The 23,542-nt window shown below is 50.0% G+C and overlaps 2 protein-coding genes and 3 non-coding genes across 5 annotated transcripts in view; 2 read left to right on the plus strand and 3 right to left on the minus strand.

The window, feature by feature from the left end:
- shank1 (SH3 and multiple ankyrin repeat domains 1) overlaps positions 1-14,524 on the plus strand; it is a 33,699-nt gene extending 19,175 nt beyond the window's left edge. Inside the window, exons 16-29 of the mRNA XM_058048637.1 lie at positions 2,430-2,512; positions 2,599-2,723; positions 2,788-2,923; positions 2,987-3,067; positions 3,807-3,815; positions 4,015-4,041; positions 4,118-4,174; positions 4,353-4,468; positions 4,535-4,658; positions 5,310-8,715; positions 8,812-9,702; positions 9,918-12,986; positions 13,050-13,318; positions 13,386-14,524. Coding sequence (XP_057904620.1) covers positions 2,430-2,512; positions 2,599-2,723; positions 2,788-2,923; positions 2,987-3,067; positions 3,807-3,815; positions 4,015-4,041; positions 4,118-4,174; positions 4,353-4,468; positions 4,535-4,658; positions 5,310-8,715; positions 8,812-9,702; positions 9,918-10,005 — 5,143 coding nt within the window. The 3' untranslated portion in view covers positions 10,006-12,986; positions 13,050-13,318; positions 13,386-14,524. The remainder of the gene's footprint in view (positions 1-2,429; positions 2,513-2,598; positions 2,724-2,787; positions 2,924-2,986; positions 3,068-3,806; positions 3,816-4,014; positions 4,042-4,117; positions 4,175-4,352; positions 4,469-4,534; positions 4,659-5,309; positions 8,716-8,811; positions 9,703-9,917; positions 12,987-13,049; positions 13,319-13,385) is intronic.
- LOC131103876 (small nucleolar RNA SNORD88) lies at positions 13,039-13,129 on the minus strand. Its single transcript, XR_009119712.1, has one exon. It is a non-coding gene; the product is annotated as a small nucleolar RNA SNORD88 (small nucleolar RNA).
- On the minus strand, positions 13,375-13,465 carry LOC131103875 (small nucleolar RNA SNORD88). The gene has a single exon (XR_009119711.1). It is a non-coding gene; the product is annotated as a small nucleolar RNA SNORD88 (small nucleolar RNA).
- Positions 14,525-17,469: 2,945 nt separating the features above from the next.
- Positions 17,470-17,542, minus strand: trnaf-gaa (transfer RNA phenylalanine (anticodon GAA)). Its single transcript has one exon. It is a non-coding gene; the product is annotated as a tRNA-Phe (tRNA).
- A 2,388-nt stretch (positions 17,543-19,930) lies between these two features.
- On the plus strand, positions 19,931-23,342 carry si:ch211-51c14.1 (protein kinase C and casein kinase substrate in neurons protein 3). The gene is made up of 6 exons (XM_058048635.1): positions 19,931-20,033; positions 20,403-20,523; positions 20,890-20,960; positions 21,077-21,162; positions 21,248-21,348; positions 23,148-23,342. The coding sequence occupies exons 2-6, from the start codon at positions 20,497-20,499 to the stop codon at positions 23,160-23,162; spliced, it is 300 nt and encodes a 99-aa protein (XP_057904618.1). The 5' UTR covers positions 19,931-20,033; positions 20,403-20,496; the 3' UTR covers positions 23,163-23,342.
- The last annotated feature ends 200 nt before the right edge of the window (positions 23,343-23,542 follow it).

Consider the following 23,542-nt stretch of genomic DNA (forward strand, 5'->3'; position numbering starts at 1 on the left):
CGAGCGTGAGCACTTTGTCTTACGTCTTATTATGCCGATTATTGTAATAACCCTGCTCAGTAGATATGAGGCTAAATGGAGTATTGCACCGTATTCATTGACATTTTAGGTTGACTTCAGAGTTTTTATTTGACGGCTAGATCTTCTCTTCTGTGGGTTGAAGGTTCATTCATACGTTCATTTACACGTACTACACATTACGATGGGTCTGTCTGTGTGAATGGAAACAGTCCGTGGCATCGTAGCTCTGCTTCTGAGCACCTGAACCTGGTCTGCCAGAGAATAAGAAGATGTAGCAGGAGGAAGCAGCATTGTCAGCTATGTTTGGGAATGTTCAGACCCCTCTGGAGCATCTCTTTCTTGTCCTGTTGAACACTTTGGGCTCTTTGAGCAGTGGGTGCTGGTGTGCTCCCCCCCCCCCCCCATTTAAAAGTACTCACTTGCGTCACCATCTTGCTTGTGACTAAAACAAAACAGAAAAAAGTGACAGAAGAAAGTTGATTTGTATTACTAAACGTCTTCAAACTTTTGCACATGCATGGCAGAAAGTGTTGTCATGGTACTATTTTGATCATGACGTTGGACGATACAAACAGTTGTAGTGGTATGTTGTGTAAAACTGCAGTGTTTGATGCTAGCGGCCTTTTCGAGGGCGTCACCCCAACGAGCCATTGGACCCCTCGAGGTGCAACAAGGTACTTTTATTTTGTGAGAGCGAAAGGAGTCGGTCCTGCTTGCTTGTTGTTTGTCTGAGCTGTGCTTGCGGCACTGCAACGCTGCTCTGATTCTAATGCGAGCGAGAGGGAACAAGCGTCTGGATCTGGAAAGCTGAGGGATGCGGAGCATATTGAAGAGCCTGCTACACTAAGTCTCTCTGATCCACACTCGTGTTCAGTGACGACGTGGACTTTGTAGGACCGGCAGTAGGACTTCTGGGAAGTGTTTGTGCTCTTTCCCAAGCACAAAACCCAGGCACCCATGACTAACAAGGGTTGAACAAGGGTTGGACACCTGTTGGTTCTGCCCCCTGCTGGGTGGGAGTGGGTGTCGCGTGCAGAGAATCTGCCAAAGCTGATCAGCAAAAATCGTTTCAGCGGACCGATGCTGGGATCCGCTCACATACTTAGCTCCCTTTTGTGTCTGGATGACATAATAAAACATTACTCTTTTACAATAATCTCTGTGTGCTGCTGCTCCGGAGTCCTAATCCCCGCTTTGAGGTGGATCGCAGACAACTGAATTAAAAAAACACGAGAGCGGACTTTGTGAAACGGAACTCTGCTGATTTGGCTTCTGTGGAGGAAATAAAAATCCTTCAAAAAGTGTACGACATCAATGCAAACATTTCCTTCCCTAGTAACTGGTGATTTAGTCATTCTGTCTTGTCTTTTCCAGTGACAAAAAAAGATTGTGTGTGTGTGTGTGTGTGTGTGTGTGTGCGTTGAAAGATGACAGCACTAACAAAGACTCTTGTCAGATGCTTTCACAGCCTGCAGAGACTGTAACGCTCCCAGATGAGTGCGTGAAAGATCACGGACAGGAAGTGAGATCAGACGGATCTCTGGCACAGACAGGAAAGTGGGCGGGGCTGTGGAGGCGTGCCAAAGTGTTTGAGAGCGGCTGTGACATCTCTTACACACCATTGGTGCCGTTCTGACGCACCGGGACAGGCACCTTAGTAGGGTGCATGTCATGGTGCATTCAGGTACTTTATACCGCCATGGTTCTTTTACTACAGCGGAAGCTCTGTGGTCCGTCACAAAAATACTAATAGTCTGTTCCAGGGTGAAAGTGTTACCATCATGAGGTCAGTTTTATCTGCCATCCAAGAAGGCCCCTAAACAGCCCCTCCATTCACTTAGGGGGGGCCCCCACATCCAGCTACAAGCGCACGTTCGCTTCTGCTTAGCGAGCCAGCATCACTCTCGCGCTGTAGTCATCTCACCCTGTTGCATGTTTCGCAAGAGTGCGCACGGCGTGCACGTTGCTGGCTGTCAGTGACTAATGGCCCGCCATTACTTGGCTTGGCTCGGGCGTCAACTTTTCCCTGCTAGCAAGCAGGCGGCGTTATACGCTAGCATCTGTAGTCTAATCGATAGATTGCAATGGAAAGCGGCTGTGATGTCTGCAGTATGTTGTGATGTCATTTGCAGACCTTCTCCAGCGAGGCCAACATAGATCAATGTATGCTAAGGCGGAGATTCCCAACTGCTGGGTCCAGGAAAAGATCTTGCATAAATTGTACATAAATAATCTTGTGCTTTTATTCTGAAGGGGGTTTAGTTGTCTTTAATCTATAGCAATAACGACTGTATATTAGTAACTGTTGTCTTTCAACAGGACCAGAATGTACTGTAACCTTCGCTAGTGATGTCATCATGGAGGGGGGGGGGGCTCTGTCTCCATGTGACCCGTGTCCTCTCTTCCAGTGACTACATAATCAAGGAGAAGACGGTGCTTTTGCAGAAGAAGGACAGCGAGGGTTTCGGCTTTGTGCTGAGGGGGGCCAAAGGTGAGGAAGAACCACCGCAAACGGCAAGAAATGGACCACCCACCCAGCGCCCCCACTAACACCCAACACTTGTATGACGTCTCCAGCTCAGACTCCCATTGAGGAGTTCACCCCCACCCCCGCCTTCCCCGCCCTGCAGTACCTGGAGTCTGTGGATGAGGGGGGCGTGGCCTGGCGAGCTGGTCTCAGGATGGGGGACTTCCTCATAGAGGTACCGCCCCACCGCCGCCGCCGCCGCCTCAGAACTCCCCAAACCACCGCTCGGTCATTTGCAGGTCAACGGTCAGAATGTGGTGAAGGTCGGCCACCGGCAGGTCGTCAACATGATCCGGCAGGGCGGCAACAGCCTCATGGTCAAGGTCGTCATGGTGACCCGCAACCCCGACATGGAGGAGGGCGCTCGGAAGAAAAGTAAGCGGATCGGGGGGGTCTGCGTTTTCAGTAAGTGACCTCCTGTGACCCACTCCTCTCCAGTCCCCCAGCAGAGCAAGAGGCTGAGCACCCCCGCCATCGCCCTGAGATCCAAGTCCATGACCTCGGAGCTGGAGGAGATGGGTGAGAAAAGGCTTAAACGGGAAGCTTTACAACCGAAATGCAGAACGTGTGAAGGAGACTTCTGACAGACGTCTTGCCGTCATCGATGGAGAACCCAGCTGTCAATCAAAAAGGAAAGGGAACACATTTCACTCTCCTCGCCAACATTGATATGTTTGTTTTCACGGTATAAAATTATTGGGATAAGTAAAGTTGTTCCACCTCTGTTGCCATGGCAACCACCACATTGATGCCCGGTTCTATTTGCGGCAAGGAAGTAGGCGGGGAAGTGTGCGTCCAGGGTCAGCGTCCCCGTTTTGTGTTATTTATGTTCATTTGTTGTTGGGGTTTTTATTTCGTATTTTGGTACCGCTCCTTCATCTCACTTTTGAGATGTAATATGCAATGTCGCTCGCTTCCACTTCCTTGCCATCTTCCCGCGCACGTCAAGGTCGGCGTGCAGCCGTATCGTGCTTATTTAACGCATTAGAATTCATTTAGCTGCGACGCCTATTAAACTCTGTCACCCCCGTGATTGGCGCAGTGTCCCGGTTCACCTCGGAAGACACACGGCGTCTTCATGCGAGGCGCGCATTAGCATGGAAACCACGCCGCCGGGCGCTCGTTACTGTCCTCCTCGCCGCCGTGTGGGAACGTAGCAATAAACGGAGGTCGAGAATCGCTTTTGAGGTTTTGCCTTAACCGCTGCTGTCTTTTTGTCTTTTCGTGTCCTCGTGGTGGCGTCCTCACATGTCGACAGTGGAAAGAGGTGGGCGTCCTTCCTTTCACCGTGAATAAATGTGTGCAGTCATTCATGTATTAGCAGTGTTGTTCTCTTCAGCTAATTCTGCTCCAGTTTTTCCACACGGCAAAGTGCATGTCACACTCCAGGGAATGTTATTAGTATTCCCTGTAACAATGCTGTCATGCTCTTGCCGACACAAAGTCTCCTTTTGTCCTCCTCGCAGCTGCTACCCCTTGGAAAAAGAAGTCAGGTAGACTCGTCTCCACTCTGCTTAACTTGTGGGACTTTAACCCGAGTGACTGGACTTTTTTTTATTTCCCCTTCAGAATTTGAGTCATCCCAGGTGGCAGAGAAGAAGAGGACGGTCTATCAGATGGCTTTAAGTAAGGCCTATCATCTTCATGTGTCCGATTCCTCGTCCCGTCATCCAACTCCATCCACTGTGTCCTTTTCCAAGCGTTGTTGCCGCCATTTTTTTGCTGTCCCTTTATCTGTTTCATTGTCTCGTCTTCCTCTTTCTCTCCTTCCTCCCCGTTCGTCTCTCCCTCCTGTTGCTCTCAGATAAATTAGATGAAATTCTTGCAGCAGCTCAGCAGACAATCAGCACCAATGAGGCCCCGGGGACGCGGGCGCAGGGGCCAAAAAGAGACAGGGGGCGAAGTTTCTACAGCAACGAGGTGCGCGATACATCAAATATACCCACGTGTCAGTCATGACCGTCAGTCACTTGTTGCTTTTTACAGCCAAACTTTACAGACCAGACCGGCTTGGGGGTGGCACCATCCAGCCTGGGTCTGGGCTACGATCGTGGCCAGTACGCCTCCGGTCACGGCCCACAGCACGGTATGCTGCGGCAGAAGTCCATCGGTGAGGCCGTCTTTTTTTTTTTTTTTTTTGTCTGCCTGTCTGTCTGTCGTTTGGAGGTCCACACTGTGCTGGTCTGTGTGTCTGGGGGCACCCAGACCCCCCCGTGTTTGTCTCCAGAGTCAAATGTTTTGTCTTGCTGGAGTCACCTGTCTAGAATAATATGTCTTCTCAGTCTAATAGCACACTGTTGGTTTTGGGCTGCATTTTAATGCAGTTTCACCACCCGTGCATATTATTGCATCGTGTACCTCGCCTGAAACGATTACTACCATAGTTTACCTTCTGTGTCTTGCTTTGTTTGTGTAACGGGTGCCGCCAGTGTGGCCGTGTATCAGGAAACATCACTCCCTGACATCTTCAGAGTTCGGGCTTTTAACTCAATGGCTAGCGCTCTCGCCTATGCTCTGATCCAAAGCAGAGATTGTGTTGTTTTGTGGGTTATAACAAACAACCTTTGAACACCGATTTGTAAAGACTTGGACAGACAGACCAGGTCAGCGGGTAGATGGACAGGCAGATGAAGACGGACACCCTCACCGATGTGTGTTGCTGACTTTTTTTTTAACTCCAGTCGTCCAACAAAACGTAAACTGATAAATGAAATTTATCATTTCATCCAATCTTAAACATCGTCGTCTTTTGTGGCTGCAGGGGTGCCCGAGGAGGAGAGGCAGTTCCTGCATCCTCCAGCCATGAAGTTTGCTCGCAGTCTGTCAGTCCCCGGGCCGGACGACATCCCACCCCCGCCCACCACGGCCCCGCCGGACCCTCCCTTCTCCTCCGCCCCTCCCCTCGGTTGGAGAGCCAAGTCGTCTCAGCAGCCCTCCGTGTCCCAGTCCACAGCCACCTCGTCACACTACCAGCCCTATTCCCAGGCAGTACACTTCACTCATCTGGGCCGGGAGAGGACTGCCGGTCCCAGTGCCGCCCCCGCTGGCGGAACAGCAGCGGACCACTCCACTTTCTATTCCCACGTGGGCGCCCACACTGTCCAAAGCAGGACTGCCACCCGCAAGGTTTCATATACCGGGGAGACTACTGGAGGGGTCAAAGCAGCGGGCCTCAGGAGAGGCTACAGCAGTGCCGTCCCGCCATCCTCCATTGCAACCGTCATGCCACAGCAACAACAGACAGGCCCGAGCCAACCACAGCGAGCAGAGCGCAGTGCAGCAGGGGGTCCTAAGGGGGGCGCCCGGAGAGGCAAGGGTCCCCTGGTGAAACAATCAAAGGTGGAGGACCTGCGCTCGGGTCAGGGCACACTCGGGGGCAAAGTGGAGAAAAGCTCCATCCCAATCCCCACCATCATCGTCAAGGCCCCCTCCACCAGCAGCAGCGGGCGCAGCAGCCAGGGCAGCAGCGTGGAGGCGGATGCGCCCACATCAGGGGAGGTGGACGAAGCCAAATCCCCCCATAATCAAGCTCCACAGCCCCCCGCACCGCCCTCCATCCCCGCACCCCCGCCTCCATCATTGCCGTCCATGAGAGCCCAGGACGGGCTGGACTTCACCAGCCAGTTTGGAGCAGCTGTTGTCGGTGCGGCTCGCAGAGACCGCGAGCGCTTTCACGAAGCCCGAAGAAAGAGCGCCTCCCTGTTCATGTCCGCTGAGGAGGACGTGGGTCTCGGGGGCGAGGGTCTCGGAGGACTAACACGGACTCATGTCTCACAGCAGCAACTTAACACGCAAGAAAGTTCTTCTTCCAAGCTCAGACCATCAAAGTCCATCGATGAGGGCATGTTCTCCGCCGACACCTTCATCCACCACACCCGCAGCATGCCTCCAGCCTTTGGCTTACCCGAGTACTCCTCATCTGCCCTGGACTATCAGCCCAAGTCCGTGCCTGCTGACCTCTACACCACCGCAGGAAGGCAGCCGCCGTCCTCCTCCACCACGTTCATTCACCCCCTAACAGGAAAGGCTCTCGACCCCACATCGCCGCTCGGCCTTGCCCTGGCGGCCAGAGAGCGCGCTCTGCGGGACGACACCAGGTTAAGAAGGGGGGCGGAGCACCCATTCATCCGCCAGATGTCCAATGTGGTCTTCCCTTCGTCTTCTGTCACCTCACAGCCAGTGTCGTCCTCTGCCCAGTCCTCCAGTTCCTACTTGGTCACCTCCTCTTCCCTTGCCGCCACCACTCCTTCTGTCGGACGGCCACCCTCTCCAAGAATCCTCAGAGGAGTTGGGGGCGTGTGGGGTGAGGAGGGCGGAAGCGGAGTGGAAAGAGATCGGGAAGGGGGAGGAGCCCGCGAGGGACTGAGAGTACGCTTCTCCGAAGACAAAACGGTCCACACGCACCACTACCAGTCTCAGCCATATCAGCCCAGCTACAAGGACAGGGAGCGGGACAGGTCCAGGGAGCGGGAGGCCTCCAGGGAGCGAGAGCGGGAGAAAGAGAGGGAAGGTTACATGAGGCGAGCGGAGCAGGTCGCTAACGAGCAGGCATCCCAGCATCCTCGGCGACCCCCGTTTATCAGGATGGAAAGTCAAACTGACGCCTACATCTTGTCCCACGCGACTCCCTCTGCCGCCAGCACTCAACAGGCGGTGAACACCACTGGGAACACTGGGTCCGGCCTGATGGTTCTTCCTCCACCCGCCCCTTCTGTGGACGCAGACGATGAATTTGTCTATGCTGACCCCCTCCCCCCTCCGTTGGAGTTTGCCAACAGCTTTGACAGGGGGGCTCCAGGGTACTCTCAACGTCGGCCTCTCCCCACGGTGAGCTCCGCCCAACAGAGGGCGCCACCTCCTCCGCCTCCCCCGCCACCTCCCCCGCCTCCACCCGCCCAAAAAGAACTGTTTGCAAGTGCGTTTCCCGCTCACACGCCCCTGCCCTCTCCCCAGGCGGGGGACTCCACGGCCTCCAGCCTCACCTCTTACGACAGCGAGGTGGCTAATCTGACTCAGTCCGCTCCTTCTCCCTGCCAGACGTCACCCAACCCGCCTCCTGCCCCCTCACCCTCTACCTTGCACCCCGCATCAACTAGCAGACCCCCGCCACCCCCCTCCGTCTCACCGCCACCGCCTCCCGGCTCCTATCACAGACCCTTGTCCGTGTCGCATCCCCACCACCTGTACAACAGCACACACGCTCCGGGACGCTCCTCGCCCACTCCTCCCCCGCTCACTGTAACGCCTCCCCCTGCCTATAGGGGGCCCCCAGCACTTTCTTCCACTGCTGCCACCTCCGCCCCTCTGCGGGGCACCGACTCATTTTCCACGACCACAAGCTGTGCCGCTACAACCACCGCTGCTGCCACAACAAGCACCTCCACTCAGCTCTACCATGAGCGAACGCACACCACATACGCCACCCCCTCCCCCTCCACCGCCACGCACAGGGCAGGAGAGCGCCATCGTCCTCCCCCCACTGCCAAGAAGGGAGAATCCCAGGAGACTGTGGTGGACTCTGGCATAGAAGAGCTGGACAGCCGCAGCAGTAGCGACCACCACCTGGACAGCATCTTGGCTAACGTTCGGGGGGACAGGCTAGACCGAGGGGAGAGGGGGGGAGGGCGGCTAGCGGGTGGGACGGTTGAATCGGGGGAACGTGGGGATTTTCTCGAGTCTTACATGAGCTACCTGGACGGTCAAACCTTTGAGATGCAGAATGCCACGGCAGCAGCCTCCACCTACCCAAAAAGCGGCAGGTTCAGGGAGGGGGGTCGCAGCGGTGAGCTTCATAGACAGACCAGCACTGCCCCCGCCTCCTTCCACTCCCACAGGCGAAGAGTTGAACCGGAGGAGGAGGTCGAGGAAGGGGGCGCCACAGAAGATGAAGGCGGGCAGGACGGGTACGGGATGAGGGACATGCAGAATTTGGGACGTCCCAGCTCGCCTTATTTTGACCGCCCACGCACACCTGAGATGAAACCTCTCTGGGCTGAGGGCCAGATGGGCGGTGAGGCCGGGGGCCAATTCGGGGCGCTTTTAGAGGGGAAGAAGGTGTACCCCCCTGCGACCAGCATGAAGCCAAACATCATCAACGAGCTGAGCAGCAAACTGCAGCATCGGACCAAGGACACCTGGGGCAGCCAGAGACCGCTGAGCAGGCACAGGTAGATATGGTCTTTGGTCCAGCATGGAGTTCACATGCCTGGTGGGCATCAGACCTGTAGTCACGTTTTCCAATCTGTTCCTTTTTGTCCCTTCAGATTCTCCGAAGATTCTGCCTCGGCTCTGAGTCCCCCATCGGCTCGCTCCCAGTCGCCTTCTCCGATCTCTTTATCGCAGCCGTCCTTGTGCGCGTCCCCGACCCCCGCCTCCCAGTACCCTAACTGGGCTCGGTCCCCGTCCCCTCAGCCTCAAGCTGCCTCTCAACCACCCCGTTCTCATTCCCCGCTATCCCCCACGTCGTACTCCCCGTATCCCACTTCCCCCAAACACAGACCCGTCTACCGGACCAAAGCGCTGGAATTCCAGTTCATCCCCAGTCGCGAGTCTCGCAAATCAGACTCCCACATGCTCCAGCGCAGGCGGGCACCCAGTCCCCTCATCTCGCCTTCAGAGAGGCCCAAAGCGGGGCCCCCACGTCCGTCTTCCCTCCCCCTCCTCCCCACGTCACCTCTGTACAGTGCCATCTATGACCTGCGGGGTTCGATCACCCCTCCCTCACCTGGGAACCCACTGGGAGATCCCTATTTCTCACCCTCCCCGCCCCTCTTTGCCCCCTCTGGGGCCCCGCCTCCTCCAAACTCCACTTTAGTCGTTTCTCGCTCTCTCTCCCCCACTCATTTCCTGTCCGGCACTTCCTCTCCGCCCCTGCACCCGCTACCTCCTCCCACCTGTCTGAGTTACCCCCATCTGCCCCCGCCTTCCCCGACCAAGCCGTTCGCCTCCAAGCCGCTGCCCTACTGGACCAAGTACGACGTGGCGGACTGGCTGGGGTACCTCAATTTGGGGGAGCACCGCGAACGCTTCCTGGACAACGAGATCGACGGCACCCACCTGCCCTCCCTCACCAAGGACGACTATCTGGATCTGGGCGTGACTCGCGTCGGCCACCGCATGAACATCGAACGGGCCCTGAGATCTGTGATTGACAGGTACGGCTACAGCTTGACTGACAGTTGGCATGGATTTTAACTTTCTTTGATGACACAAAACGTGAATTGGTGTACAATTCCAGAACGAGCTGAATCCCAATTCCCTTTTTGTAGCCCCTCCCCTTCCACCTGGGACACGTAGTCAGTTGGGATTCAGCCCAAATTTAAGCAAAGCTCCTAAAGCTCCACGTGCTTCTTGTTTTTGGTGTCCTCAGGCTCTCCAGCAGCCCCTTCCCCATTTCTGTCCTGTCGCCTCGTGACGGACAGTCGGAGGGGAGGATGGACGATGGCAGTCGGAGCTGAGGTGGCGAGGGAGGGAGGAAAGGAGGAAGGAAGACCTTGGATTTAGTGAAGGGAGAAGGTTGAAGCTGCTCCTGCTGCCGTCTGAAGATTCAACCAGGCAAAATGAAGGATACGTCAAAAGGGTGGGGAGAAAGGGGACACCCGCCCTCGTCCTAAACGCACAAAAAGTTGACACCACGACACCACCATTCGATGACAAAAGAAATCCCGAAAAAAAAACACTAAAAATTCCAACAGGAGCTGGAGAAGGTGGCTCCATGCTGCGGCCATCTGAGGCTTTGTGCACATCACTGCAGCTTCCAGTCTTCTTGTCCTTACCTCACCGCCGACGGGGCTCTGCCGCCCAGTTGTAGGCCCCGCGGTTCCCCAAACCACCCCCCCCCCCCACCCCCGACCTTCGACCCAAACTTTTAATGACAAAAATGCAGACTGGTCACTGTATCACATTGTAGCAAAAATAAGTGCCCAGACCGACAACATAAAAATGGTACACGCCTGCATGCACACACACACACACGTACACACACACACGTTTATGGGACACATACAGGTATATACAGAATATATATATATATAAACATAAATATTTGGGACACACATGAAAGACTTCCGGGATAGCGAAACCCGTTCAAGACTTCCTAGGAGAGGGAGGGGCCAGAGGCGGAATAAAAAACTGCCATTTCCTGCAATCTGACCACCGCGCCCCCCCGTCCCCTCCCAGCCCCTCCCACGAGATCCAGACGAATCCTGGAGGAAAGCAAAGCATTTTACTACTCGGATTGTTCTTACACTTTTTAATCTGAAGCGCTGACGTTGTCGGCAAAGACATTTTCTTTATTTGACATTACCGTCATCGTCCTTACTGTTATTCCCACATCGGAGCGTGACCTTCTAGAGAATTCCATAGAAGTATTTTTGCATTGATTTATCTACTGAGCTGTTGCTTCCAGGTGAGGGCAGAAGGCCTCGCAAGCACATTTTGGTGATTTTTTTTTTCTTCCCTCCACGCTTCAGTCTAATTTGGACAGGTAATGAAGTGAGACGATGCTTAAAGTCGTCTCATCTGCTGGCTTACGTTCGGCTGAAATGGAGTAAAGGGCTCTCTCATGACCTCACGGCCACATTCCGCCCGTCATACCGCTTCAGGATCAACCCTCAGTTTGGTGTTCCATGTGTGTGGGAGCTGCTTAAAGGAAGGCTGGACTTCAGAATAACAATAAGGACAATGAAGCTAATGCTCAGCCTACAGAAAAACGCCGTTTGATAGGAAAGCTCTGAAGAATCTCTTGTCTTCCAAAGGAAAGAAAAGGTGTATTATGTCTTTGTTAACTCCTTTGCTTTCTATACAGTTTGAGCCTTCCTCCCCGACAGCCGCTTGCCGTCTCCATCCTTTGCATCCCATATTTTGACCAGCATGTTTATGCAAAACCGTCCTGCTTCCATCCGCAGCTGCACACCAGGGGGGCGTCCGTCCGTCCTTACAAAAAGGCCCAGGAGAAACAGGTACACAACTCACTCCTGGACCGACTCATGACTTTCTTCCTGCAACTTCTTTAACACTTTGAGGCTCGATTGCGTAGAAAGCAATTGTTTTTGTTAAGAGATCTTTAAAGAAAAAAAACAAGAATATGAAGTGTGGAAAGATAAGTTACTATATATAGATATATATATATACAGTATGTATATGTGATATACATATATACATTCCTATAAATATATGAATTTAAAAGTGTTTTAAGACATGAATTTAGAATTATAATAAAGACACTCAGTTTTAATATTGCTGTCAGATTCATTCACTGGGACACATTTTCGGGGAAGTTGGATGTATATTTAATAGTCTGATGTCGGTGTCTTATGATTTTATGACTTTACATCCAAAACGGTCCAACACAAAGGCATATCCCCCCCCCCCCGACACACACACCCAGTCGTTGTATTGTTAATTTTGAAAAGTGCACCAGCATTATTACACTTGCATGTCTGAAAAAGATTAAAAGCAGAATTTACTTTTAATAAGTAAATTAAAAATAAGGGGAATAAGTGACTGGTGAAAAAGATGCACGTGTATGAATACAGGATATAATCAAGATTTGTCTTTCTAACTCATTGGTTAGATCAGCTATTTCAGTTAAATCTATCATAGCAGACAAACAGTTGAACAGAAAGTGTGCCATAATTTAAAGTATGCATGTTGCAGAAATGTGAAAAATGACATCAATATTTAGTGGATCTCCTTTTGAAGACGTAACAGCCTTTAAATACTTCCTCTTGCCTCCAACGAGGGCCCGATTCTGTATGAAGGTGTTTGACATGGCATCTCCATAGGAAGCGAAGATGCAAAGAGGAGAACTGGCCACCTTTAAATACCTTCTCCTGATTGGCTTCACTTGTGCATGTAGGTCAAGGGTCAATTAGCTTATCAAACTCATTTGGAGTGCCAAGAATTAGGACTAAAAAGGTATTCAGATCAATAAAACAATGGTGCCCAAATCTTGAATGATCTTGAAACTTTCAGTATCTTCCTGAAGATGCAGACTTGTTTGGAGGTCTCTGCAGAGTCCACCCATGCAGCTCCTTCAGAGTCGTCCCTGATGGGGAATACCGGTCAACTCCAGTTTAGTCTTCGATAAAAACTCCTGTATTTCAACCATAAAACACCAACAGGTACATGACTGGGTCCATTACCGGGTACTCGCCAGCATGCCACTTCCAGATTCGGGTCCAGGTCAGTATTACACTCATGTATGGTCCATCTTCAGGATCTTCTGAAATCAGTCACCTAGGAACCGACACTTGCAGGAGGCCCAGAACCTTTAAAAAAAAAAATCCCAGACCTGTTAAATATGAGTTAATGTGCAGCACAACTCCACTGTCACAGCTTTAGTCACCTCCATGTTCCAATGAGCTGCCACTCAACCCCGTCTGTCATCCAGCCGCTGGTGGGTCCATGCAGCTCTTCAGTAAAGACCTGCAAAGACGTAAGAAATTACTTACTAGACGCCATTACCCTAAATGTTGTTTTGGTCTAATGGTTTCCTCAGACACTTTGGCTTGTCAGGGCCAAAGATGCACAGAATCTCCACGTGGACTCAGAGCCCAGTGCTAGTCATCAGAGGAGAACCACCATTTCCAGGAAAAGGCATCAGTCACATGCAACTTCATTGTCAGCACAACTCCAATGTCACGGCTTTAATCACCTCCATGTTCCAATGAGCATCTTGGCTGCCACCCAAAACCCCGTTGCTGTCCAGCCCCTGGTGGGTCCACGCTGATGGTCCCATGCAGCTCCTCAGTAAAGACCTGCAAAGACGTAAGAAATGCACTTAGTAGACGCCATGAGCCTAAATGTTGTTGTTTTGAGTCTGATGTTTCCTCAGACGCTTTGGCTTGTCAGGGCCAAAGATGCACAGAATCTCCATGTGGACTCAGAGCCCAGTGCTAGTCATCAGAGGAAAAAGGTATCCGTCATATGAAACTTGGTAGCATCCTAGCAGGCCAACCACGTGCACAGAGGCCCTGGTGAATCCCACGCACCTCCTCAACTTTGCAGGACTTTCGGTGAAAAACGCCCACTTTAAGGTTGCTTTGTAAATTAATTCCCGAAACGAGCAAGAGACGGCTAGAAACTTGATGAACAGCAGCGACGTAGTCTTACATTTAATTCGGCGAGTCTCTTGAAGCATTTAAGTCTGAACGGATCATTTTATGTGTTGATTTGAAGATGTTGATCAAATTACATCACTGCGATTAATGGCGACGCTTTTATGTTTACAATCAAAAAGAATATTACTGGTCTTACCTCCACTAGAGACCTCCAGAAAAGACCGACGTATTTCTGCGGCTGCCTTTTTAAAGAAACAGCGGCTTCCGGTTAGTGAATGCATGCTATACTGCCATCGTGCGATGTGGAGGGCGTACTGCACCACAAATAATATCCACACAGGGAGTAATGTTTGATTAATTAATTTGGTAATAACACAAATCAAACTGATTGACAAACCTCGAAGACAACAATATTACAAGTATTGTCCATATAGAGTTTCACTTTCATTATCTAGTTTTTGCTATTTATTTGTAATCACCCGTGTTAGTTATCTCCTCAAACAGCCTGCGTTCCCATTATATGCCTTTTTATATGTGCGTAGTGCTCAATGATGACCACAAGATGTCGCCGTTTCTTCTAAACCAAGTGTGCTACGCCTCTCGATGCTACTTCAGGCCTGTTCCAGTTCCTCACATGCTAATCCAAACCCTTTGTAACTCACTGGGGGGGTCCATCACATGTTATGTAGTTTTGTATGACATTGATGTTTTTTTATGACACTAGCCATCATTTTGGTAAAAAAAAAACAAAAACAATGTAAATGTATGGTGTTGAGGGTGTGTTCGCAACATGTCTTGACTACTCTTAAGGGCGTTTCTTTTGTGTGTCTGTGTGTGTGTGTTATTAATTTTAACCACAGGACGACTCGATGCGTCCACTGCATCCTGGGCTTGTCTTGTGCTCCCCTTTTGATTACAGGATGACTAACGCAGCATTATGGTACGCTACGAGAGCAGCTTCCCGTCGGCATTGCAACACAGGACAGGACAAAACAGGACAGTACGGCTGTGTGTTCTCTTCACGGCAAGTTGTGGCAAGGCCGGACGACAATCGCTCAACACAACATGAGGTAAGACTGGATGTCACCATGTGTGTGTGTGCCTGCATACTTGCTCTCTCACACACACACACACACACACAGACGGCGGATGTGTCCTCCAGCTGTGCAGGCCAAACTCCCAGGGGAGCGTTGAAGGAGTAAAGGAGGGATTTTGTAGCACGGCTAACATGCTAACAACCCTCATGATGGACACAAGCACATGCAGACAAAGCCCGGACACTTCATTGGGGACGTGGGAGCGTGGACAGGAGACACAAGACGCTCCTGCAACTGTTTTCGGGGAGGTCAGGAGAGGAGGCGGGAGAGGGGGAAGAAGAAGAAGAAGAGGAGGGGCGGGGGGAGGCTCGGAGGGAGGGGAAAGAGGAGGCCAACTCATCTGACACGAGCAGAGGGCCAAAGAAAGGCAGGAGAGGAGAAGGAGAGACGGCGTGCTGGAAAACTTCACGTCAAAAGAAGGCAAAAAGATTGCATGGGAAGTCCTCAAGATCGCAGAGAAGCTGAAGAAACTTTGGAAGTAAGTCTTGTTCAACTTTGATTCTATTTTCCTACTCTGCACTATGCGTGTGTGTGTGTGTGTGTGCTGAGTTATGCCTGACAGATGAAAACGGGGGCAGGGGGAGGAGCTAATGTGCGCCTGGTTGCAGGATTCATGCTCGCTCCGTTGCCTGGAAGCTCCACATGAGCTCCTTTTTATTGGGGAGGCAAAAGTATTGTGTGTGTGTGTTGGGGGGGCAATGCGGCCTTTAGTTTAAAGATGTGCTGATGTTAGTTTTTTTTTTTTTTTTTTACTGTTGTTGCTACTTTTGTCTCATTTGGGGCTCCAGCTACAAACCCTACCCTCCTAAGTACTTCCTGGGGTTCCTTTTCCAGCTTAAATGACTTGAAGCCCTTTAAAGTACATCTGCAGCTTTTGCTAACAAAACTTCATTTAAAAAAATGACGATTTAAGCTTTTTGGCTGATTAGCTGACAGCACGAGCGATAATGACGACAAAAATTCTGACGAGGAGCGGCGACACGCTTTTGTGATGAATTCGGCTTGCTGTTTGATGCGATTAGCTCGTCCTTTTTTGGGGGGGGGGCTGTTGAGTCTGAAAAGCAATGAATTACTTTTGCCTCCACAAGATTTAAAAGTGACTCTGCAAAAGTGCTTTACACACAGCGCCCCCCCTCCCCCTCCCCCCATGCTCCTCGGCGGTATGGATGACAGGACAGGAAGTGGAGGGTCAGGGGTCAAGCAGACGGCGACTCATTATCCCGCGCGACCTCCTGCAGGGTTGCTGCTCTCCCACCAGAAGAGAAGATGGGGCGAGGCAGGGGAGCATGTGACTCGCCGCCATCACGTCAGGGAAATTATTGGACGTACCAGCAGGGCGGGGCGGCAGCAAAAAAAGGGCGGGGCTTAGTTGAGCCTGCCCGAGGCCTAACTGCTTTTTGCTTAACAAGACAAGTTTGGCTTTTAGGGCAAATCTGGAAGCTAAAAGTGGGAAGCTAGCACCTCTCTTGCGTGTGTGTGTGAACAGGATATGAACTTTGACCTTGTTTATTCTTGTAAATCTCCCATTTCAAAGGATCTTACCCCAAAACGTCAACCTTTAACCTCATTGAAGTCATGAATACTTTATTCATTCTGTAAGGGAAATGATTGATTGAATGGACGCCACTGCCTCCTACAGGCCAACTCGTGAATAGCAGCCCAAAGCACACAATCCTAACGTATGGTAGTGTCAATTGTGACGTCATCATTATCATCATCGCATGTCATCATCATCACAGTGTCACTACGTCACGGAAAGACCAATTAAAACGTTTTGCAGTTTGATATGATGTTTCAACGTGTCGTGAATAATCTCTGATGTTTGTTTGACGGTCACGTTATAAACAGCCACCAGGGGGCAGTCGTGCCTTTCTCGTTTTATAATGCAAGTCTGCCCTCTAGTGGCCGCGTGGGTAATGACATCAGAATCGGCGACAATGTGGAAAAAAATGTTCTTAAAATAGAAATAACTTGCCACAAGTGTTGTTCTTTCATCATTTGGTAAAAACTAATTTAAATATAATGTTGACAATTATGCTATATTCCACGACAAGTTTGATTTCAGACTTTTGAAGTGTCATCACGTGTTTAATGGCCGCCGATGAAGGTCATAGGTCAGCATCACACTAACTGCACGCTGTGTTGTTCTTCTCGTAGACGCCACAATGTCATCGCTGCCGCCAGCAGATGTCAATCGCGAAGATGCTAACAACCGCAGCTTCTGGATGGTAAGCTAACGTGTGTGTGTGTTTAAAAAAAAAAAAAAGAAAAAAAAAAGCACATGACCCAAGCAAGGCATCGTCCTCGGCATCAAGACTTTCCTTGTCGGCATGAATAGAAGTCATTGTGAGGCCGGACTTCAATGTGGAGTCACACCTGTTTGTGTTCACATGAGCGACATTGGAATCCTCTTATATTATTATTATTCATTTTTATTATTATTATGTCCTATGCGGGCTCATCATTTAAAAACAATTTTGCCTTTCAACCAAACAGCGTGAAATTCATTAGGTAAATAGCAACGTCAAGCTAGCAGGAGGAGGAGGCGCTCACAACAGATTTATTGTTATCATTTTTATCGGCGTCCCAATTTACCGGTAAATTCTTGCCATTGTCTGTTGGCCCTTGAACATAACACCCGTGAGAAGCAGGTTGTAGGTACAAGTCCTTGGGGTGTCTTGATGTGTTTCCACACATTTACTGAAATTTAGGCTAAACTAATTGTCTACTGTAATCTACTAAAAGCACAACCGGTGCACTGTGCCGAAACCCGGGATCGAACCAGGGACCTTTAGATCTTCAGTCTAACGCTCTCCCAACTGAGCTATTTCGGCTTGCTGGTTAGACTGGATGGGAGGTGACAATGGTCAAAGGGTAGTGTCCAACCGCTCGTGTCATTTAACCGTTTACCCGGGCTGCAGGATGCCTGGTGGGGTACATTGTGGTCCGTGAACACATCACCCTCGGCTTCTAAAAGATTTGAATCCGGTCTCCAGCTCTACGTTATCTAGTTCTACATGTTCTTTCCCAGCGCTTGTTCTTGTGAGGTCACGTGACGTCGCCAGCCATTGTTGCAAACAGACCACAGACAATGCCCGCCACCTCAAATATGTTGACGGCCGTCAAGATGCTTTCCTTTATTTTCACACACTCTACATTTTAAGGACATTTTAAGGCTGCAGGAGGACGTGCAGCGCTACTCCGCTAGCGCATTAGCATCTGCCGGCCTGCCAACTGGTTCTGTGCTTTGTTTCCGTTGGCCCGCGGTCGGATTCCTCAGCTGGTTGTGTTTAAAGCGTCAGACAAGTGAGGAGCCAGTGCAAACCACAACATAGCACACACACACACACACATCACGTCCACTCATTGTGATCTTCAGCCTCCCAAATTGTAGAAGAGCCTTTTTTACATTTATGAAGGCTTCAATGTTTGCAGCATCCACAGTGGAATGTAGTAAACGTGTGTTGTCATACTTCCTCTAAACACCCACTTATTTTATTGATATTATTTTATTTATATAACTTTTATGAAACCAGAAACATTCTACAATAATCACTACTTGGATATTTCCAGCTTTTTAAGGAATTAACTAACATAAAAAAAAAAAACTGTCCCTTTGCCAACATGAACGTGAGTTGTACTGCAACCATCCACCAGAGGGCGGTGTTGCTCTGTAGGCAGTGGAAGTTGCCGTGTTATGTTGTGAGGCTTACACCTGACAACCCTGGCATTCAAAAATAAGGCAAATTTGACGGAAAGTGTGTTTGTGTGTGAGGGGGGGGCTAAGGGAATTTGCCAATATGGCGCAAACGTGTTATTTTACTTCAATTTGAAGGTTTTACTTTAGCGGCTACAGGACGTGTTTTTCATGAATGTATTTAATATATCTGGCGCCCCCTGGCTGCAGTCCCCAGTACACCCGTCACATGACCTGTGCCACTGTTGTCCATTAGACGCCAGGTCATGATGAGACCTTAGTTGAGGCCTATTTAAGAACTCTATTCGTTTTGGAAGCTCAAGGACCAACCTAATGTGATCTCTACTCCTAAGTGGGTGTGTCCTGACCTTAGTCCCGCCCCCTTCTTACAGCCAGGCAACTACCAGCGCACGGTGAAGCGGACCGAGGACGCCTTCCAAGCGTGTAACGACATCGTGGCGTGCTTCCAGGAGAGGGCACGCGTGGAGCGCCAGTACGCCCAGCAGCTCAGCGAGTGGAACCTCAAGTGGAAGCCCGTGGTGGACTCCAGTGAGTGTCGTCCAGCAGCAGCGTCCCCACACCCCCCGGTGGCGTGACTCCCTAACACGCCTCCTCTTCCTCAGCGCCTTTGTACGGGTCCCTGCTGAAGGCCTGGCGGTCTTTCCTGTCCTCGGCCGACCGCCTGGCCTCCCTGCACGCCTCCATCTGCCGCTCGCTGGTGACGGAGGATGGAGAGCAGGTGAAGACCTGGCAGAAGGACGCCTTCCACAAGAAGCTCTTTGGAGGCTTCAAGGAGTCCCAGGACGCGGAGATGGGCTTCGCTCGGGCTCAGAAGCCGTGGGCCAAACGGCTAAAGAAGGTTTGATTCTACACAGCTCGTACTCGCACATCGCTAGCTTGCCCGGCTCCTCCCCTTTAGGGGCGTTACCCCAACAGAAGGGTGCCAAAGGGGGGCGTGATGCTATCTATGTATCCTGCATGTGGTCCCAACCTCTTGGTGCAAGTGGAGAGTTTGAATCCTGGTGTGTGTGGCAGCTGGACAAAGCCAGGCGTGCGTACCACAAGGCCAGCCGCAAGGAGCACGCCGCCAGGGAGCGTGAGACGCACGCCCAAGGAAACACGGACATGGCCGCCGACAAGCAGAAGAAGATCCGTGAGGACAGGGAAGTGGTCCAACAGGAGGCTGAGAAGGTAAGCCACTAAATGAAGCATCCAGGGGGCCATTGCTCATACACGCGCTGCGGTTGCAGGTCCGAGCCCGCTATGAGAAAGTTCTGGAGGAGGCCAACCGCTACGCTCCTCGCTACATGGAGGAGATGGAGGCCATCTTTGACCAGTCGCAGGATGAAGAGCGCAAGAGGATCATCTTTCTCAAACAAGTCTTCCTCGCCTTGGACAAACACCTTGACATCACTACCAATGAGAGGTACAAATTAGGAGCTTCCTTCCTTATTTTGGGACCTCATTGTGTTGAGATACGGCATCAGACATAAATAGTAGTACCTCAACTGACCAGCGGGGGGCAGCAGTGTACCGCAGGGCGCCCATGCTAGCGGTGAATGAAAGGAAAAAGAGTAAGACTCGCTGTTAGCTTACCTGCAAACACTTTCGTCGTCATTTATACCGCGGTAAGTCTTATTTGACACATTATATAAACACTCGTAGTTATTTATACCGCGGCAAGGCTTATTTGACACATTATATATAAACACTCATACTCAATTAGTTTGCTTTCCATTTATGAAGTTAGTTTGACTTTGAGTTTCGTGTTGTTGTTGGCGGCTTTTCGCGATTATCTTTGCTTTACTTCCGGCTTCTTCAGACAACTCGCTTCCTGATTGGCTATTTTGTGTCCCCGTGACAATAACAAACCGAGGCACAGACAGAACTACTACTACTATTACTACTGTTTGTCATTTAAATGACACTAATGATCCATCACGGTGCCACAGTGTGTACTAAACAACACAAACAACATTTATATTGCTCTTGTGCAGCGTGAGAGAAGTGTACAGCGAGCTACACAACACAGTGGCGGCCATAGATGAGCAGGAGGACCTACGATGGTGGAAGAACAACCATGGACCTGGCATGCCCACCGACTGGCCGCACTTCCAGGTCTGTGCTGTACACTCTCGTCAACCTGAAACTTTGTTCCTTTCTCTTTTGTGTGCCTTTTAAAGATAACTTTATTCGAGGCCTGAGGCATTGTGAGTGAGTGTTTGGTGAAGCTAATAGCTAGCCAGTGTGGAGAGGCGTCCCATTATGTGCATTCTTAGCTGACTCTTTATCTGTTTTTATATCTTTACAACACACTGAAAAGACAAATAAGCCCCCAAAAAGTCCACTTTTCCTTTTGTACCGTATTTTATGTTCACTCAGCGTTACACACATCATGTATCATACAAAGTATTTAGTTAAAATATGCTAACAAGCTAGCTAAAACATAACAATCCTAATTAATTTTCTTGGAATTCCGTTCAGGAATGGACGCCTGAGAAGAAAAGTAAAAAAGGGAAGAAGGAAGTTGAGCAGAAAGGAACGTTAGAGAAGAAGTGAGTGGATTAACCCCCACCCCCCATCCACACACACACACACACACACACACACCAAAGATGACGAAACGATGATGTGCAGCGATGCGTTCACTGACCTTGTCTCTTCACGTTAGCGAGGTGCTGAAGATCAGCGGCGTGAGGGTGAGGGCGCTGTACGACTACGTGGGCCAGGAGACGGACGAGCTCTCCTTCAAAGCAGGTCGGCTTCCCCGCCACGCGCTCGTCAGATGTTGCTTTGATGTCCGTGACGACCTGTCAAAACCTCGTACTTCGTTTCCTTGCAGGCGAGGAGTTTGTCAAGACGGAGGAAGAAGACGACCAAGGCTGGTGTCGGGGGGTGAAGGACGGCGGCTGCGAGGGGCTTTACCCCGCTAATTACGTAGAGGTAGTCTAGCAGGAACGGAAAGTGGTTGTTGGGGGGGGGGGGGCACGCTGTAAAAAGACAATGTAGCTGTTAGCCAAAGATCTGTGAAGATTTGAAACCTCCAGACATTTGAATTGAGAGGTTTATGCTAGGCGCCAGTTGGTGCCAGTTCGCTCTAATATAATTTGTGTCGCCATTAAGGTGCCCAGTGGCATGTTGTGGCTCAAACTGCCTCCCAACTGGCTCGTTGGGGCCCGTAACGGCGGCAAGAAAATTTCAAAATGTTTTAAATCTTCTTCCACCAAGTGGAACCAAATGTCGCAAACAATCCGCCTATTGGAATCCACTGGAATGTAATGGCGCGAGCCAAATTGCGCCAATGATGCTAGGAGTCCCCTGGGCCGGCGCCAGTCGGTGCCAAAGATTATGTGATTATGTGCGTTATTCGGCGATCCACTACACGCCAATCACATCATCTTTGGCGCCGACCCAGTGGACTCCTAGCATTAGCTTCACAACTAGCACGTTAACGCCAAGATGTTTGCCTACATTCTCTTCACCAGCAGTCGCTCACTCTTAGCGGTGTCGCTAATAGTTCATTTGAGCAAAGATGAACTTTTTCTATCGCTTCCTGTTGTGTTTTTATTTTATTTAAATGTCACAAACAAGATGGAGCCGCCTTTTAGAATATCAGCTTTTATGTCAGTCCCCAAAAGTATCACATCAGATCGTCAACATTGGACCATAGCACCAAGAGGGTCTGAGTCCTAAATATAACCCCAAACAGACCCCCCACCCCCCGCTACTCGTCTTTAGGCTGCCATCTACTGTACGGAGTTGGAAGCACAGCTCCATTCCCCAGAGAGTCCTGTCTTCATGTTTATCAGCCAGGGCCAAATGTATTTGTGGCTGGCTTCCACAAATTAAATGTAGGGAAACACAATAAGAAATACATTTAAAGGAAAAAACACAAACTACTTAGACTAGGAACAAAGAGTGCTTGGTGTCCTGGTGCAAATCTATGTTGTGTATTTCTACGTCATTGGAAGCACATGTTGCATTGTTTTCATGTCAAGCTAAGCAGACCAATGCTGGTTCCCCGTGTGATGGCTTCTCCAGGTCAATAACACTATTGGTGCTTTTTTTAAAAAAAAAAAGTCTTATTTTATTGCGCTTGGAACAAAGATGACTTTTATGTGTTTTTTAAATCATTAAAAAAATGGAGTCAGAAACGGCTTGTTTAAAGAACAGGCTAAAGGTAGCATCGCTCAAGACTGAAGTCAACAAAATGCTAAACCACTTTTCTTTCTTGAAAGAACGTTGTTTATTCCTATCAACGTATTTCTATGAGTGTGTATGTCTTATTCATGGTATAGATATATAGATATATAGATATAGATATATATGTGAGTAACTTTTCACACCAGAATCTCTTATTAGCTCTTTTGTGTAGGAAATAAACTCTTGAACGTAGAAATCCAAAGAGTGTGACGTGTGTGGTGTGTGCCCGTGATGTGACTCGTCACGTCCCCCCCCCCCCCCCCCCCCGTGGGGAGTCTCCACCCGTGTCAGACGTCTCGTGTGGCGACTGGAAGCGCACACAGAGTGACTTTCCAGACTCGGGGTGATGGGGGTCAAACGTTACTCTTTATCCAGACATCACTAGTGGAGTCGGGCATCAACATGGCCGCCAGCCTGTTTGAGAACGATGATGAATCACACACACACACACACACACACACACACACACACACACACACACTGACATTTCATGCATGTTGTGACGTATAATGCATGTTGTGTTTTCCTCACATTGACAGGATGATTGCTTTTGATGTTAAATCAGTGGTGTGCAACCTGCGGCCATCAGTGTCGTCAAGTTCCACGTCATGTCTAGGTTTGATTTTCCTTCGTCCTTCCTCTAAATCGTGCTCTTATTTTGGTATATGCATTTCCTGTTTTGCACAATTTTGACCTTGTTCTTAGGCATCAAGTGGTCTCAGCTGTGTTCAATGGTGAGTTCAATGACCTCTACTTCTGCTTTGCTTTGGACTTTTTGTATTTTAACATTTCCGTTGTGAGGCCTGTCGCTCTCTGTGAGCTCAACTTGATTTGTTATTAGTGTATCCAAATGTAAATAATAATATATATATATATGTATATATTAATAAAAATGCAGATAAAACAATTAAACAATTAAACAATTAAAATACAG

Source organism: Doryrhamphus excisus, chromosome 15 (assembly GCF_030265055.1).
Source record: "Doryrhamphus excisus isolate RoL2022-K1 chromosome 15, RoL_Dexc_1.0, whole genome shotgun sequence".
NCBI lineage: Eukaryota > Metazoa > Chordata > Actinopteri > Syngnathiformes > Syngnathidae > Doryrhamphus > Doryrhamphus excisus.